Source organism: Balaenoptera musculus, chromosome 15, assembly GCF_009873245.2.
Source record: "Balaenoptera musculus isolate JJ_BM4_2016_0621 chromosome 15, mBalMus1.pri.v3, whole genome shotgun sequence".
NCBI lineage: Eukaryota > Metazoa > Chordata > Mammalia > Artiodactyla > Balaenopteridae > Balaenoptera > Balaenoptera musculus.
The window spans coordinates 83,935,534-83,954,143 of NC_045799.1; the positions used below are offsets into that span (position 1 = coordinate 83,935,534).

Genomic DNA, 18,610 nt, shown 5'->3' on the forward strand with positions numbered 1-18,610 from the left:
GAGTACTCTTACCAAAATATTTAATGTGAATCTAATCAAGTGTTTATTAGTCTTTAAGTTTACAGGAAACACAGGAGATAGAGGAACAGCTTTTTTGGAGAAAACAATCAGACAAATCTGGAATGCAGGGTATTTTTCAAGACAGCTAGCCTGGTCTTCACAAGTCAGTGTCACTTTTAAAAAGAAATGCAGGGAAAGATTTTTCGATTCAGAGAAACTAAAGAGACATGATCAAATGTAGTGCATGAACCCTGATTGGATCCAAAAGACATCTGGTTCAAAAAGACATCTACGTAGATACTTTGGAGATAACTGGAGGAAATTGAATATGGGATGGGAATTTGATGATATTAGGGAACTAGAGTTAATTTTCTTAAGTGATAATTGTGGTTATGAATGTGTTTCTGAGGACACATTTGCTTACTGGAGAGATGAGCTCTCATGATATCTGCAGCATTGAAGTGGTCCAGGGGAAAAATGCATATATAAGTGAAAATAGCAAAATTATAGCAAGTGTTGAACTTAGTGGTAGGCACATGAGTATTCACTATATTTTTCTTAAAAGAGCTCTGAAAATTTTTGTAAAAAGTTTTGGAAAAGTATCACATCACTTATCTACTCTCTTACTGTCTTCCGGCATACGTATATAAAAGTTCCCATTGTTACTGATTTGCTCTTCAATAAAGAAACCAAACAATGCCTTTCAAAAAAAAAGTGTTTGTCTTGGGTTTAGCTGGTGTGATGAAAATGTCCACTAAATATGCAAAGGCGGGTACAGCACTGTTACCAGCACAAGCCTATGTTCAGCAATACTGAGAACAGCAGTGCTCCTTATGCTAAGAATTGTGCCATGTGCACCCTTACTTTTCCTGCTTCTGGTGGGACTCTAAGGGCTACCTACAGAGGTACAGTGCTTGTAGCCCAGGCATTAGGAACCCAGGAACCATTTGCCTAATAGGACACTGGGTACTGTGCCCTGATTCTTGCTTTCTGCTTTTCCCTGTTTCCTGGCAGCAGGTTGGCAGGCTACTCGGCACTCCCTCCTTTGGGAGAGCCTTGATGTGGCCTGTTTTTCCTCCCCTCACCAGGGACTGTTTCTGGCAATGGCCCATAGGATGTTTAGGGAAAAGTTCTGGGTGATTTGATAAGTCATGAGCAGAATGGCATTGTCTGTCCGGATACAACCCTTTGGTTGCATCTTTTTTATTATTATTATTTATTATTGTTTTTGCCTGTGTTGGGTCTTTGTTGTGGCAGGTGGGCTCTTCGCTGCGGTGCCTGGGCTTCTCTCTAGCTGTGGTGCTCGGGCTCAGTAGTTGTGGCATGCTGGCTTAGTTGCCCCATGGCATGTGGGATCTTAGTTCCCCGACCAGGGTTAGAACCTGTGTCCCCTGCATTGGAAGGTGGATTCTTAACCACTGGACCACCAGGGAAGCCCCCCGTTGGTTGCATCTTGTGACTCAGAGCTAGTCGTCTGAAGATGGGGAGCAAAGAGATGGAAGAAAGTGGGCAGTGATGACCCAGAGTGGTGACCTTACCAGCTCTGAAGCTGCTCTGTATTGGGAAGACCTGAGGTAATGTGTAAGCCTGTTGGAGTTGAGATTTTTCTGTCACTTGGGGCTGTAAGGCATGCTAACATTGCAGAGGTATGCATTTTTAAAAATTAGTCATTCACAAGTGTTAGATATAGGAATTTGGGGGCAAGAATAATTTCTTTTGAGAAAATGATTCAGCTGCTGCTTTCTGCTTTGTAAATTTCCATGTAATGAAGAAATAATGTTATTTCTTGTTTGAGAGATATAGAGTGCAGGAGATTTCCTCTTGGCACCTAGTTACATATTAAGTATTCTTTCTCTTTATATGAAACAACCTTTTAAAAATTAAATGAATTTTTCATTGATCTTTAACCACTTTTTTCTTGACAAGATGTGGCTTGATGTAAGTAAGGGTCTGATTTTTATTTTTCTAATGAATTGCTAGTTGTCCTTACACCATTTAACTAATCTTTTTTGTTGCTGATTTGAAATACGATCTTTATTGTGGCTTAAATTTTCATGTGTAGTGGCTTTGCTTCCTGTCTGCTCAGCACCATTCCCTACATCCTTCCAGAAAGAAGCTGAGACCCCAGAGCTGGCACATTTCCTGGTGGGCCAGTCACAGCACCATCTTCCTGGCCCAGTTTGGTTGTTCCCAGGATGGACACTTAATCTGAGAGGCCAGGGAGAGCCAATGGGAGTTCTCACAGGGGTTTGCAATAGCAGATGATTGTAGACCAGTGGTTGGTCTGTTTTGACCTTGGAGCTGCAGGCAGCTTGGTTACATTGTCTTATTTGCCTTCTCTGTCCTGACTCACAGGTTGTAAGTACTCTGGTTCTTTCCAGGTTTTTGTTTTATTTATATAGCTAATATTTTACACTTGTGCTAATTAAAGTGGTATTTTAATTGCTCTTGCTTTGTAACACTTCTCCAAGTCCCTCTTCATTTCTATTTTTCAAGACTTTCTTGGCTTTTCCCACATTAGTTCTTAGAGGCGACCTTTAGAACGGATTTACCAGGCTCCTCTCCGGAGCTTTTTGGGATTCTGATTGAATTTAAATTTAGTCTCAAGTAGCTGCCTACTGAGTGGCACTCCTAATCCCACTGGCTGGACCACTTCCCCCCAACCAGAGGCAGGGCTCAGAGACAGTTTCTGTTGGTCTTTCTCCTGTGAGTGGGCCATACTTTGTTTCTTTGCATGTTTTGCTGAAAACTAGACATTTAAAATATGATAACGTGGGAACTCTGGAAATCAGATTCTCCCCCTGCCCCAGGGATTTTTTGTTGTGGGTTCTTGTCGTTTGCTTCCTTATTGACTTTTCTAAACTATTTTTATAAGTCTATATTCTTTGTCATGTGTGGCCACTTAACTCTTTTTAGTTTTTATTTTATACTGGAGTATAGTTGATTTACAATGTAATGTTAGTTTCTGTTGTACAGCAAAGTGATTCATAAAGATTCATAAAGAATATATGTATTATTTTTCATATTCTTTTCCATTGTGATTTATTACAAGTTATTGAATATAGTTCCCTGTGCTATACAATAGGTCCTTGTTAGTTATCTATCTTATATATAGTAGTGTGTATACGTTAATCCCGAACTCTTAATTTATCCCTCCCCCCTGCCTTTCTCCTTTGGTAACCATAAGTTTGTTTTTGAAGTCTGTGAATCTGTTTGTTTTGTAAATAAGCTCATTTGTATCATTTTTTTTAGATTCCACATATAAGTGATATCATTTATTTGTCTTTGTCTGACTGACTTCACTTAGTATGATAATCTCTAGGTCCATCCATGTCGCTACAAATAGTGTTATTTCATTCTTTATGTCTGGGTAATATTCCATTGTATATATGTACCACATTTTCTTTATCCATTCCTCTGTTGATGGGCATTTAGGTTGCTTCCATGCCTTGGCTATTGTAAATAGTGCTGCTATGAACATTGGGGTGCATGTATCTTTTCGAATTATGGTTTTCTCTGGATATATGCCCAGGAGTGAGATTGCTGGATCATACAGTAGTTCTATTTTTAGTTTTTTAAGGAACCTCTATACTGTTCTCCATAGTGGCTGCACCAATTTACATTCTCACCAACAGTGCAGGAGGGTTCTCTTTTCTCCACACCCTCTCCAGCATTTATTGTTTATAGACTTTTTGGTAATGGCCATTCCGACCAGTGTGAGGTGATAACCTCATTGTAGTTTTGATTTGCATTTCTCTAATAATTAGCGATGCTGAGCATCTTTTCATGTGCTTTTTGGCCATCTGTATGTCTTATTTGGAGCAATGTCTATTTAGATCTTCTGCCCATTTTTTGATTGGGTTATTTTGATACTGAGCTGCATGAGCTGTTTGTATATTTTGGAGACTAATTCCTTGTCAGTGGCTTTGTTTACAAATATTTTTTCCCCCATCTGTGGGTTGACTTTTTGTTGTTTATGATTTCCTTTTTGTGCAAAAGCTTTTAAGTTTAATTAGGTCCCATTTGGTTTTTTGTTTTTTATTTTTGTTTTTCTAGGAGGTGGATCCAAAAAGATATTGCTGCGATTTATGTCGAAGAGTGTTCTGCCTATGTTTTCCCTCTAAGAGTTCTATAATGTCTGGTCTTACTTACACTTAGGTCTTTAATCCATTTTGAGTTTATTTTAGTGTATGGTATTAGAAAATGTTCTGATTTCATTCTTTTACATGTAGTTGTCCAGTTATCCCAGCACCACTTATTGAAGAGGCTGTCTTCTCGTATATTCTTGCCTCCTTTGTTGTAAATTAGGTGACCATAGGTGCGTAGGTTTATTTCTGGGCTTTCTATCCTGTTCCATTGATCTATATTTCTGTTTTTGTGTCAGTACCATACTGTTTTGATTACTGTAGCTTTGTCAGGGCACCTGATTCCTCCAGCTCTGTTTGTCTTTCTCAGGATTACTTTGGATTTTCGGGGTCTTTTGTGTTTCTGTGCAAACATAAAAAATTTTTGTTCTAGTTCTGTAAAAAATGCCATTGGTAACTTGATAGGGATTGCATTGAATCTGTATATTGTGTGGCCACTTAATTCTGTTCCATTAGCTTCCAGAGGTCAGCTGTGTTTTGTCAGTTTCTGTAAACACCTGGAGCCAAAAAAAGGGGGGACATTCCCCCAGTTTTGCAGGCTGGCTCTGTGTTGGGCACTCCTTCAGCGCTTAGCCAGGCTGGTTCCACTCTGCCTTAGCCTTCACTTCCAGCTTACATGGAGCTTGCAGGCCAGTGCAGGTGAGAGCATAGGGACTTTTCAGGTCTTTTCTGAGCTGTGTCCCACCTGGCACACATGACGTGCACTAGGAAGCTTTTCAAAAGCCCGTATTGCAACACAGAACTCCATTTTCCAACTTGTCCCTTCCCAGGCTTCTCAATACGTCTGCTGCTCACTTTGACTGTCATCCTGCCCCAGGTTGCTGCCCGCCCCACCCCCAGGACTTATGCCTTTAAATGCCTTCGGCACCAGCCCTCTGGGAAGACTGCTTTGAGTCAAGGAAACAACAAAGGGAAGCCCTGTTACTGACTTACAGACAGCAGCCCACAGGTGAGGCCCACAAGCACAGCCCTGTGGGGTAAATTCTCATTCTTGCCCTGCCCCCAGCAACCTGTTCCTGGGACTCAGACTGCCGTCCATCGGGCTGCTGACCTGAAATGTGGGGGACGGTGGGTGGGCAGCTTTCTCACTGCAAAGTGTTGCCCTTATCAAGCTTCCTTGGTGGTTCTAAGTCCTGGACTAGATTTTAGAGTTTTGCCAATGTTGCCAGCTCATTAATCGTTCATGTTGGGGGCAGGGGGGGGGACAGATTTCTCTACTCTGCCATTTTTGGTGAAATCACTTCCCGTCAGTTTTCGAGCACTTCCTGATTGCTAGTACAAATGACTGTCCTACACTTAATTTTCCTAATCAGCATTGGAATAAGCTTTTACTCTTAAGTGCTCTAGTTCCATTTAGTGGAGAATAATTACAAACCAAGATTTGGGTGAACATTTTTGTTTTTTTTTGCCAGGGGGGCGTGCACACATTTTTCTGAAGGTAAAATACTGCACATTTTATTAGGAATTTAATACTATTACACTGTGCTAGTATTTATTAGGATTCTATTGATTCCATGAATAATCTTGTTCGGATGTTGAAAAGATTTTGAGTGGGCTGCCTTTTACTTTCTAAGACTCACTCTTGTATTTCATCATTAGTGCACCACTAAGTTTTGGAGGAAAGCATAGGTTGCATTTTAGAAGACATGACTGCAGTTCATTTTTTTGTTGGCTAATTCTGTGTCAGTGTCAGATTGGCTGCCAAGCAAAGTGGCTGAACCAAGAGAGAAGATTGAAATCTCATGTACAATTCCAAACAGGGGGTCCAGGGAGGTAGGGGACCCTCCCCATCCCATTCCATGGTGTTATCCAGAGAAAAGTTTCCCTTTAATGTATTACTTTTCCATCCCCTAAGCAGGAGTCGGCAAAATAATATGGATCATAGGCCAAATTAAGCCCATTGCCTCTTTTTTGTACAGCATAAACCAAGAATGGTTTTTATATGTTCAAGTAGTTTTTTAAAAAATCAAAAGAATAATAAGTTCTATCAGTCACAGCCCAAGCAAGTGAAGGAGGAAAGGCAGTGAAGAACCAACTTTTAAGAATGTGACTCAGAGGATGACGACAGATTTCTGTAATGGGCTCCAACATAATCACCTGGCCACACCTACCTGAAAGGTAAGTTGAGAAGTCAAATCTCCAGTGATGTAACAGTTGAAACTGAAGGGGGAATCTCTTTCATAAACAAAGCAGGGTAACACTGTAGTACAGTCAGCAGCCCAGTTTATTACACTGAGTTCTACGAAGTGATGCAGACACTCACATGTAGAACACTCTTTCATTGTAAGGACTTTACAAGTACAAAGTGACCAACAGGTGGAGCAGCTGTGCCATTTTCCTGAAAGTTGGCTTGGGTAGAAGTTGCCAGAAAAGGCACAGGAGGCATCATTTAGGTACCTAATCTATAAAATTCTGGCTAAAACTGAACAGAATAAAACATTATTGGGGATTTTAATTAGGGGCCTTTAATTTTCCTGTGTGCATGTTTTCATATTTCTGGAGGAGTCCTGAGCACAGTGTTAACTACTACTCAGTTAAAAACATACTTATTATCAGCATTGGTTTCTGTGTGGACCCCACTGTTTCTTCATGCCAAACCCCAATTCCATCCCTTCCCCCACAGGTACTCACACTGACCTTAAGCACATACTACTGTAGCCTCTATGACGGTGTGTGTGTAACTTTAATTGATGTAAACGTTTTTTAGTTGCATGAAATCTCATTCCATCCATTTTTTTTCATTCATATGTAAAAGTGTTAATCAGCTGTGCTACAACAGAGCACACACTGCTAACTGCTGGACACCACCCCACTGCTTGATCCACATTTTACTCACCTTTTCTAATGACAGTCACCTAGGATATCTCAAAAGTCCTGCTGTGGTGAAATTCCCTGTATATACATCCTCCTGTGTATAGAATTTCTCTGGGATCTATAAACAGATTGGGGTACTACTGCATGATAAAGCACACATATTATTGAATTTAAAAGGTATTTCCAGGTTAGTTTCCCAGATGCCTGTATCATTTTACATACTTCCACAGTATACAAACATACCAATACATCCTTACCAATATCTATCCATACAGCCTTCTTTGGGGCACTAGAGTGGACAGCCCAGCCAACCACACTGAGATGGAATAAAGAGAGGGTGACTCTCTGTGGCCTCAGAAGAGGGCCCTGGTGTTAGGAATGGTCTTCATTTTGACCTGTTTGAGAGGCCACAGAAGCAACAAATGAACCACCATTTCACTAACACTAGGATAACTGAAAAAATAAACAAAAAAAACTGGGGGAATCTCACGTCTATGTGCCAGGAGGGGTCAACCTCCTGCTGAGCCCTTGGAAACCCCCTGGGAGTTCCAAATCTGCTCATACTCCACAGTATGAGGTCACTGTGTATAAAGAGCAAGTACTCCTGCTCTGCCCCAATTCCACATTATGACTTTGCTGCTGGGTGGGGAAACAGAACCATCCCTGTGGTGCCTCCTTTCATGAACTTTTAGGCCTTGCTGGGAATAGTTAAAAACTTTTCAAATATTGCATTCCATCAAATCTAAGACAACCCATTATTTTAAGTACCTCTAAGGAAGAAAAAAAAAATCGATGCCGGTTGAATCAGAACATGCTATAGATTCTAATTTCAGAGATGTAATAATATGAAAACACTGACATCTCTGAAACAATCACGACTGCATTACTGAAGAGGCAGTTGAGGACCACTTACATGTACAGGACCCTTTCATGTCAGGCACTCCGTAAGAGAAAAAGAATGTGGTAAACCATTTAAACTTTTCAAATATTTTACTTAAAATGCATACTATGTATTTAAGCTACTTCCCACTAGTGTAGGAAACCTCTGTAAATATCATTTCAACAAATATACTATGAATATATAGTTGCTACACAAAACTATTATACACTCTACCAGAATTTTAATTCCTGTTATGTAGCAGACTCAAGATCATCTAGACAAATACGGTGAAAAAGTGATAAGCAACAAAAACAGGTGCCTTGAGTGACTGATAAAAATACATGAGAAACATGGCATTTCATCTCCGTGGTAAGGGGTGAAATTACTCAAATAATACAGGCTATCATCAGGCTAATCACTGGACAACAAAAGTAGGTCCTTACCTCACACCATATATTGTCAACAACATGGTAGCAATGATCCATGAATAACAAATTAACCTAAACAAAATTTATGTCATGCATTATCAAAAGAAAGATATACCTGACATCGTATCAGGTTCCAGAGGTTCTTAGGTCAGTAACATAACAATTCAGGAAAACATACACATTTAATGGTTTCAGGTTTTCTAATATTCAAACTATTTACACCAAAATTTACAGAAGATAATTTCTATATCAGCACCTCAAAATAAATGATTTGCCTAAAGTCCACTTCTCAATTGCGTAACTCCTACAAACTCTGTATCTGTAGTTATCCCTAAAAGCAACCTAAATCAATCATTTTAAAAATAAATTTAGTCTTTCAGAAAAGAAACAGCCCAGAGGTGGAATGGCTACATGGCTGGCTGGTTCAGTGGCTCAAGAGCATTGTCCAGGTCCCAGGTTCTTCCAATCTTTCTGCACTGCGATGTGCAAATTATTATCATAATTCATTGTTGAAAGACAGAGCCAGGCATCACATCCAGACAAGGAAAAGTTCAACAAGGTTCCATGTCACCCAGCATGATTCCTTGAAGCTTTGAAGAAAGCTTTTCCAGAAATAACCTGTCAGATGTTTCCTTTATTTGTCTAGAATTGGGTTCTCGGACCACTCTAAACCAGTTGCTGGCCATGAGAAAGGGATTATCATTATTGGCTGAAACTAATCAGGATTTATTCTGTTCTGTCAGGAGGAATGGATACCCAAACTTGGCCAGCCAACAATAAGAAGCGAGTGAGTAGGGTGGTCACCCAACAATGCCAGCTACAAACCCGTATGAACCCACTCTTAATCCATTCAGGAAGGAGCAAAGCACGGTGTTTAAAAACACCATCTTATCAAATAAAATTACAGTTAATTCCTAGGTTACACATTATGTGTGCTCTGCACACTTACACTTACGTAGGCATCTAAATAAAAAACAGTAGGTGAAAAAAATTAGATTAAAATGAAACTGTTTTAGGTATATCTTAAAAACTGTACTGAGTGCAATGAGTCCTATGTTCCTCACTACAGACTTCTGGCATTAACAATTTTAAATTATCTATGCCATTTTCTATTTTTTGCATAGATTTCTATTTCTTGCTAACTCAGATACAGTTGAAAACATTATTAAAAACGCTGGCTCCCTTATGGAAGACTTAGTTCATTAACAATGATAAAATGCATTTATAAATGCCAGGGAAGATTACAAAAAGAAACATACTTCATATCTTTCAAATATTAGTTCAGTAACAATGCATATTAAGATACTAACATAGTCATGCTACTTAAAATGGGTCATTACCATATGCCTTAGAAATTATTCTAATAAGGATACGATGTCTTTTCAAACATGATTCAAACTGAACATACAATTCCTGTAATGCAGCATCTTAAAAAGCAAACAAACAGACCAAAACACCCTCAAAAGCATTAGTCCTACATCCTCAGGACCCACTCATATATGAGCTTAATGTTGCCATGTTGCTGTCTTGATTAGCTACCTGACAACTTTACAGCTTCTATTTACATAAGGAGCATGTTTATTCACAACAACCATCTTCTGTGGCTTTTTTACAAAAAGCTTTATATTTTATCAGAAACATAACTTTCAGTATTCATAATTTCCAACAGAATATGTTCTCCACATTCCTTAAGTAAGTTGAGAGATTTTCCCTTGGTCTGAATTCCCTGATACGTGAAACAGTTTGAATCCATGGTGAAACTATGCACAATTTAAGTATCAATAAATTTTTACTCCTGTCAACCGATCATGGGGCCTAGTTACAGTTGTGGTTTCCGTCCTGCGAACTTCCAGATTCCAAGTCTGACTAATGCTCGAAGGCTTGTCTACACTCATCTGTGTGAACTCTCTGTCTTAGGACGGTAGGAGTTTCTGATTCATTATATGGAGGGTTCTGTGACATTAAATGAGGTGTGACTTCAGAGAAGCCTTCCCACGTCAAGTACATTCATATTCCCTCTCCTGTGAATTCTCTGATGGCTATTGAAGGCTGATTTGTGGTAGAATTTTTTCCCACATTCGTTACATTCATAGGGCTTCTCTCCTGAATGAGTTCTATAATGTACTGTAAGGTATGACATCCGAGAGAAGGCTTTCCCACATTCGTTACATTCAAAAGGTTTCTCTCCTGAATGAATTCGATGATGGATAGTGAGATATGACATCTGAGAGAAGAACTTCCCACATTCATAACACTCATAGGCTTTCTCTCCTGTGTGTGTTCTCTGATGTCTATTAAGGGCTGAATTCTGGCAGAAGGTTTTCCCACATTCATTACATTCATAGGGCTTCTCTCCTGAATGAATTCTATGATGTATAGTGAGGTATGACATCTGAGAGAAGAACTTCCCACATATGTAACATTCATAGGGTTTCTCTCCTTTATGTATTCTCCGATGTCTACAAAGGGCTGAATTCTGGTAGAAGGTCTTCCCACATTCGTTACATTCATAGGGTTTCACTCCTGAGTGAGTTCTATGATGTATAGTGAGGTATGACAACTGGGAGAATAACTTTCCACATTCATTACATTCATAGGGCTTCTCTCCTGTGTGGACTCTCTGATGTCTCATGAGGGCTGAGTTCAGATAGAAGGTTTTCCCACATTCGTTACATTCATAGGGCTTCTCTCCTGAATGAGTTCTGTAATGTACAGTGAGATATGACAACCTAGAGAAGAATTTCCCACATTCATTGCATTCGTAGGGTTTCTCTCCTGTGTGTGTCCTCTGGTGTGTAGTCAGAGTAGACTTGCGGCAGAAGCATTTCCCACACTCGTTGCACTTATAGAGTTTCACGCCTGTGTGAATTTTCTGATGGTCATTAAGTGCTGACTTCTGGGAGAAGGTTTTTCCACAGTCATGACAAACATAGGGTCTCTCTCCTGAATGTGTTCTCTGGTGTTGTGTGAGATGTGTCTTCTGGCAAAAGGATTTCCCACAATAACTACATTCATAGGGCTTCTCTCCTGAGTGAGTTCTCTGATGTTGAACGAGGTGTAACTTCTGGTAGAAGGTTTTCCCACATTCAGTACATTCATAGGGCTTCTCCCCTGTGTGTGTTCGCTGATGTACAGTGAGGGTTCCCTTCTGGCAGAAGGATTTCCCACATTGGTTACATTCATAAGGTTTCTCTCCAGTATGAGTCCTCTGGTGTATAATAAATTTTGACTTTTTACAGAAGGATTTCCCACATGCATTGCATTCATAGGGCTTCACTTCCATATGAGCTCTCTGGTGCACACTGAGGTTTGACATTTGGAGAAAGGCTATTTCAGATTCGTTCCACTTGTAGGGCTTCTCCTCCATATGATTAACAAACACTGTACCCTTTTGAAAGGCTTTCTGATATTCTATATATTCAAAGGGTTTCTCTAAAATATGAATGTTCTGAAAAATACCTTCATTTAGAGCATAAGCCTCCCTATTTTGATTAAATTCATAAGGTTTATCTCCTGGATGAGTTTTTTCAAGCTTAACATGGAGAAGTGATTTCCCACATGCACTACATTCATCAGGCTTCATTCTTGCATAGCTTCCATCACTACTAATATATTCTGAAGTAGATTTTAAACTCTTTCCACATGAGTCACATTTACAGGATATTTTTCTTGAAGGAACAGGGTTTGTTTCCACATTAAAAGTCTTACCAAAAACATCACCTCTCTCTTCAATCAGGGTTTTGTTGTTGACAGATTCAGTTTGCCTTGAATGTTTGTCTTCATTTTCCTGGGCTCCCTCTATCAGATCATGGACTTCCCAGTCTTCTTCTAAAAAGAGGCAAAATTAACCAATTCTTATACATCTTCCTATATAAGATATGAAATGTGACTTGTATACAAGCCATTTCTTTGTGGCACAGGTGCTAGCTTCATGGACAGACGAAAACAATTCCAAGTGTACTTTTTTCCCTTATTCTTTTGGTTTGGAATAAGCACGCACATGCACACACACAACCTCCACAATCTCCAGTGGTGAGGAAAGTTGACAAAAGCACAAGCACCAGGCTTCCCTGATGGCGCAGTGGTTAAGAATCTGCCTGCCAGTGCAGGGGACATGGGAAGATCCCACATGCCACAGAGCAACTAAGCCCATGTGCCACAACTACTGAGCCTGCGCTCTAGAGCCTGCGTGCCACAACTACTGAAGCTCGCATACCTAGAGCCCATGCTCTGCAACGAGAAGCCACCGCAATGAGAAGCCTGCACACTGCAACGAAGAGTAGCCTCTGCTCGCCACAACTAGAGAAAGCCCATGCACAGCAACGAAGACCCAATGCAGCCAAAAATAAATAAAAATTAAAAATAAATTTATATAATAAAACACACAAGCACCTTTGATCTTTGCTACTTTTAAGATTTTGTTCAAAACTGGGTATAGAAAGTAAAATACAAACGTAGAGCAATGATGAGAAGACAAAGGATGCTGGGTGAATGACCAACTCTTTGATGTGAAAGGACTCACAGCAAACAGGTAAACTGTTGGGGTGACAATGAGTTTAGCCACTGGACAAGGACAAGGAGGAATCAGTCTGAGGAGGTGGATCAGCACTTTACACCATGGCACTTCACATCAAGTGGAGAGACAGATCACAGGCTAAGGCACTGTCACCTATACCGAGATGTCTGGTACCAGCAATGCCCCAGCTTACGTTCAACCACAGGTCTCTGCTCCTATTGTTTTACTAAGTTTGCCGGACTTCCAGCCTTGATCCACTCAAACCCTATATTTTTGGGTGTGTCATGCTTAAAAAAAAAAAACTATTCAAGTCCTTTCTCAAGTTAATTAGCTCCATTTCCCCTTAAAGTTGAAAATAATTACTCTCCATACATTTTTGATTCAGCCTTGCATTGGAACATTAACATTCCATGTGCAATGCTGAGTTTTAAACTACCCATGCATCTCTGTTCTCTTTTCTTAACCATAACGTCTTAGAAAGTATGGCTCTATTTCCTATTTCCTTTGAACCCCTCAATAGAAATCATAGTTGTTCTTAATCATATGGACATCTTTCGACTACCAGCAGAATATATGGGATGTCACCTAGACATGCATATTTAGAAATAAATGCCTATAGCTGAATCACTTTGCTGTACACCTGAAACTAACACAACACTATAAATTGACTATACTTCAATTAAAAAAATGAAAATAATAAAATAAAATAAAAAGAAATACCTGCCTATAAATTATTTCTGACTGAATGGACAAGAAGGTTCTTTCACCTACCTGGCTCCTCAGATAATCAAAGAAATAAACATGTACTATATGTTACATACTATGATGAGGGGAGAGAACATGGCCTTTTCTTTATTGGATTATGGGGGGCGTGGTGTGCAGAAGCTCAAGCAAAAAATACATAATCAAATAACAGATTCCTTGATCAGACCTAGCTTTTTTTTTAAGGCATCACCATGAGGTGGAGTCAAAGTCGAGAAAGAAAACATTGGAGTGATGATTAGAACTGGAAGGAAAAACTTCAAGGAGGGGTTGAATATTTGAGTTCAGACTTAAAGAATGTGTAATCTGGACAAATAACCCACACCCCAATGAAACAGAAGACATTTAGAAGTGTGGACCAAAGGGAATTTATCCAGAGTTTCGGGAAAAAATAGAAAATTAAAAATTCCAGGTTAACACAGGGCCAATATTGGGTAATTCTTAAAGGAGGAGGAATTTAAATTCCTTTTAGGAATCAACAGGAAATCGCTGTAGGCTTACCCTATGAGACTAGTGATAAGACAGATTAGAAAGGCAGATGAACACATCTTGCAAATCCAGTCAGAATGAAGGAGCACCTACTGCTCCCACGGGAAACACTGAACCAGAGGACAGGGTGGACAATGCAGCATTAAACAGACAAAACCCCTCAAGACTTGAGACAGGAGGAGCCCTTTGAAGAAGTCGGGAAACAAACCACCGAAGGGCGAAGCAGATCCTTCAGAGACATTTCTGGAGGGGGCGGGGGTGGGAGGATAAATGATCCACGACTCATTTCTGTACCTCCTACTCACTCCGCACCTACTCCAACACGACAGCATTCAAGGCCCTCACCACAGAACAATAAATAGGAGACAAGATGAAAATGGGCATTTGGAAGAGGGAGACACCAAACTCCAGCAGCACTCGTCTCAGGAATGACCAGCACCCGTGCTCAGGACAGCAAGGGTGAACTGAGTTTACTGGTTTATGCACAGGACGGGGGTTGGACCTCTGACCTCAAGGAAAGAGAATTGAAACTGCAGACAGAAACAAGTCTGAGGCATTTCATGGGAAAGAAGAAAAAAGGAAAGTAATAAGAATATGGAAAGTCACAAGTTATTCTCTAGTAACAGATTATGAATGCCTGAAAGCAAAAAGAATCTACGATAAGAGGTTACTGAATATGCTGTAAGAACAAGGGATCTGAGGTTTAAGAGGAAGAAGGAAGCGAGTGGGTTTGGTTCTGGGTAGAAGCAAGCGTGGAGAAGCTCTACCAACATAAGCTTCTGTGGGGAAGGAGGAAGTCTTTGGGAGCGAGATTTGCGTAGCTAAAGCACACAAGCAACTCTCCTTAGTCACTTCTAAGGCTTGGCACCATTAAAAAATTCCAGGGAAAAACACTTCCGAGTTACCGACCTCCTCACTGCCTCACTCACACACCTGGGTAACTCTGAAGTAGGAATTCTCCTCCCACTATCCATGGCTCTTCTCCTTTCTCCAACTTGGTGATAACTTCCGGTTTGATAATGTGACACCCTGTTAACAGAAATGAGAGAGAACTTGAGCCTGGCTGCTGGGCTTCCAGATCTGTCGTCTAAGCAAAGGGCTGCCTTTCGAGCTACACAACAGAAGTGGCCATCTGTGCTGTACCAAAATTAGAACCTACTTGGAGGCAAAGACCAAATGCCCTCCTGCCTGGTGCCCCAGATTACTCACATCTGTCCCATTAAATTCAAAGTTAAAGTCAGTAAGTTAGAGGGAAATCCTGTTTATCTCAGCAATTCAGAAAGCAGGCTCTCCTCACCCAAAGAAACGAGGTGGCTGTAGTTCTCCAGCATCACATCCCTGTAGGTTGTCTTCTGCTCAGGGTCCAGCTGCTGCCACTCATCCTGGGTGAAGTCCACAGCCACGTCCTTGAATGACACTGGCCCCTGTAATGGCACCGTGATGGGAACTGGGTGACGTGGAGAAGACTTAGGGGGACAAGAGCTTACCCAGCTCACCAAGAAAGTTAACACTGTATACCTCTTTTATGTTATGGATCTCGTGGGAGGAAAATAAATACAATACACTGCCATGAGTTCGTTCAGTGTACAGCAAAGAAAGAAAATATTGTCTTATACTGTGAGCAAGGAACAATCCTGGCTGTTGGGGACCTACAACAGCAGACAATGCCCCTGCCCCCGAGGAGCACAGGCCTGAGGGCGTGCGTGCCAACCCGGGATGCACTGTGCCCCTTCGTTTTGCTTCCAGACTGTTAACAGCGTGGTCCTCCTCTTACCTCCCCAGCCACTCCTTCTCAGTCTCGTTTGCTGGCTCCTCCTCTCCCCTGAGTCATCCTCAAGTTAGAGTGGCCTGGGGCTCAGTTATTTTTTCTTTTACATTTTGCTTTGATGGTGATCCCATCTGGCCTCATGGCTTTAATTACCATCTACATGTCAACATTTCCCAAATTTATATCACCAGCCCAGGCTTCTCTCCTAAACTCCAGACACATGTGTCCCGTTCCTGCCCTAAGCTTCTCCTACAGCTCACAGAAGGAGCCGAGCTGCAGTATTCGCCACACTTACCAAAGAAACAAGCAAGCCAGGCAACACATCCTAGTTCCGTATTTACTATGAGGATAAGCCTGGAGCGGTCTGACCCTGACCTGCTACACGAGCTGTCGGGGACAGCTTGGTTCAGCTGCCCCTAATTCCAAGCTGGGGACTTTGAATCCCTTCTTCCCACCAACACCTTCCAGGGGAGGAGCACACTCCTGACAAGGGACAGAGAGCTCACAAAAGAACCAGAAATTGCTACACCCAGATGTTTTAGCGTGGATCTTTTGAATAAATTCACAAACACTCACACCAGTAATTAAAAACTGTTTCCTTCTGTACCATCACCTCTGAAATAAAGATAATAATGGTACCTATCACATAATGATACAGATCAGTATCAAATGGGTTCATCCATGGAAAGCACTTAACATAGTTCTTTGGACATAACATGCTTCTCAATGATACCCACTATTATTGTTGATAATCTAAAGTGTTATCTCATTACTCTTTAAAGGAGGACACATATGAAGAAGAAAACAGAGAAGTAAATTTAAATAACTAAATGTAAGGTGGCTGTTAAGTTTACGCAATTGCCAAGAAAGGAATACAACACAGGACAAGCATGTTAAAAACAAAAAAGTTCAGGTGATTTCAAAAGAACGTGGAGGGAGGAACGGTGTGGAAGAGGTTAAGGAAAAGACCACACCAAGCTCAGGAGCCGTTTAAGATGGCAACAAACTCCTGACATTGACAGAAAATCAAAGTTCTTTATGTGGAACAATCGAAGAGGCAGGATGGGTCCTGTTAGCAAGGTCCCCTGAGATGCCAGGTCACCTGACCCCCAGCTCCAGATGCACAGATGTCCGGGACCCAGGCTTTGCTGGCCTGGGAAGGCTGAGGGTGCCCAGCTGCTGACGGGACACACGGGGCGGGGGAAGAGGTGGCTGCCGCCCAAGGCAGACGAGTGTCTGTGCAGAACTGCCTCGGCTCAGCCTCGAGAAGTCTGTCTCAGAAAGCGACAGCAAGTCCTCCAGAAGCTCTGCCCAAATTCAAATCAGGCATCACCAGTCACACCTGTGGCTGCCCGGATGCAGACATGGGGCCCACACGTTCACACACTGAAAGTTATTACCAAATGCAAGAGAGTGAGGGATCAGACCATGAAAAGTCTAATTTTAATGCATAAGTAGAATCACGCACACCTTATTCTACTTTCCGGTTTTGCATTTGTAATTTCACAAAATGTGTGATTTGTGGGGCTTTTCTAATCGCCTGTAGTTTTGCCTGATGAGAAAAACACAGCAAAATAAGAAAACATAGTTTTCACTTGTAATGGGCATAAAAATACGTGCACCGTTGCTGCTTGAAAACAGCATTATTGTTGAATGTTCCAAATGATTTCCTATTTGGTGATGGGTTAAGTGGCTTGCCCACGTTCACTTTTATGTAAAGGGAAGATTAGAAAATTGCACTCTTCTTGTATTTTAAACTTTAAGAAAATGGATTTCAGGAAACCTGGATAACAAATTAAGAAAGCAATCAGAACTGCAAATATTTAGGTGTTTTAGGTTCGTTTCAAAACACAAGGGAACAACCCATGATGTATATGTCTTAAAAGACCACTTGGTGGGCTTCCCTGGTGGCGCAGTGGTTGAGAATCCACCTGCCAATGCAGGGCACACGGGTTCGAGCCCTGGTCTGGGAAGATCCCACATGCCGCGGAGCAACTAGGCCCGTGAGCCACAACTACTGAGCCTGTGCGCCTGGAGCCTGTGCTCCGCAACAACAGAGGCCACGACAGTGAGAGGCCCGCGCACCGCGATGAAGAGTGGCCCCCGCTTGCCGCAACGAGAGAAAGCCCTCGCACAGAAACGAAGACCCAACACAGCCATAAATAAATAAATAAATAAATGAAATTTAAAAAAAAACAAAAACAAAAAACTTGGTACAGTAAGATTCCACAGACAGCCTTGTAATCACAGAACTCAGCACTGGTTACACATTTCCCACAAGCCACGTTCTCAGCGTGAGGTTAACAGGGTCGGCTCACTCCCCTGCTTGGGGGCAGAGAGGACCGGTCTCCTTTCCTTTCTGAGATTGCTTTCATGAGTGGCTAGAAAGCTTAAGCACTGGAATTCCATTAGAGAAGAGGAGTATTCCTCAGAGGATTGTAAAGGACAAAAACCCAAGAGGACTTTAACAGCAGCGTCCATGTGTCAGAGACCTCCCACGCATGGCTGGGCCCCAAATGACACAGAACAGCGGGGGCCCAAGGGCCGCAGTCCTAGGACGCCGCTCCCCAACCAAGAGAGTCCTCTCGCTCATCAGGGAAAAAGAAAGCTGTTCTCAGACACACACAGCCTCCAGAGACAGCAAGTGAGGACCCCACCTGCCTGGCCTGTCCCAGGAGAGTGGCTGAGGCAGTGCCAGAACCAGAAAGGGGAACTAAGAACCAACAGAAAGGGAACCACGAGACTGACGCATTCCTCCCACATCCCCCGCCTCCCCCCGCAAAGAAGCTGCACTCCAGTACTGACCAC

At 41.6% G+C, this 18,610-nt stretch overlaps 1 protein-coding gene across 4 annotated transcripts in view; it reads right to left on the reverse strand.

Annotated features, from left to right (window-relative positions):
• Positions 1-6,351: 6,351 nt before the first annotated feature.
• The window catches only part of LOC118881289 (zinc finger protein 12), a 134,853-nt gene continuing 122,594 nt past the window's right edge, over positions 6,352-18,610 (reverse strand). For all 4 annotated transcript variants that reach the window (XM_036826028.1, XM_036826029.1, XM_036826031.1 and 1 more), the window contains 3 exons: positions 15,332-15,458; positions 14,968-15,063; positions 6,352-12,095 (listed from right to left, as the gene is read on the reverse strand). In XM_036826028.1, coding sequence (XP_036681923.1) covers positions 10,246-12,095; positions 14,968-15,063; positions 15,332-15,458 — 2,073 coding nt within the window. In that variant the 3' untranslated portion in view covers positions 6,352-10,245. The remainder of the gene's footprint in view (positions 12,096-14,967; positions 15,064-15,331; positions 15,459-18,610) is intronic.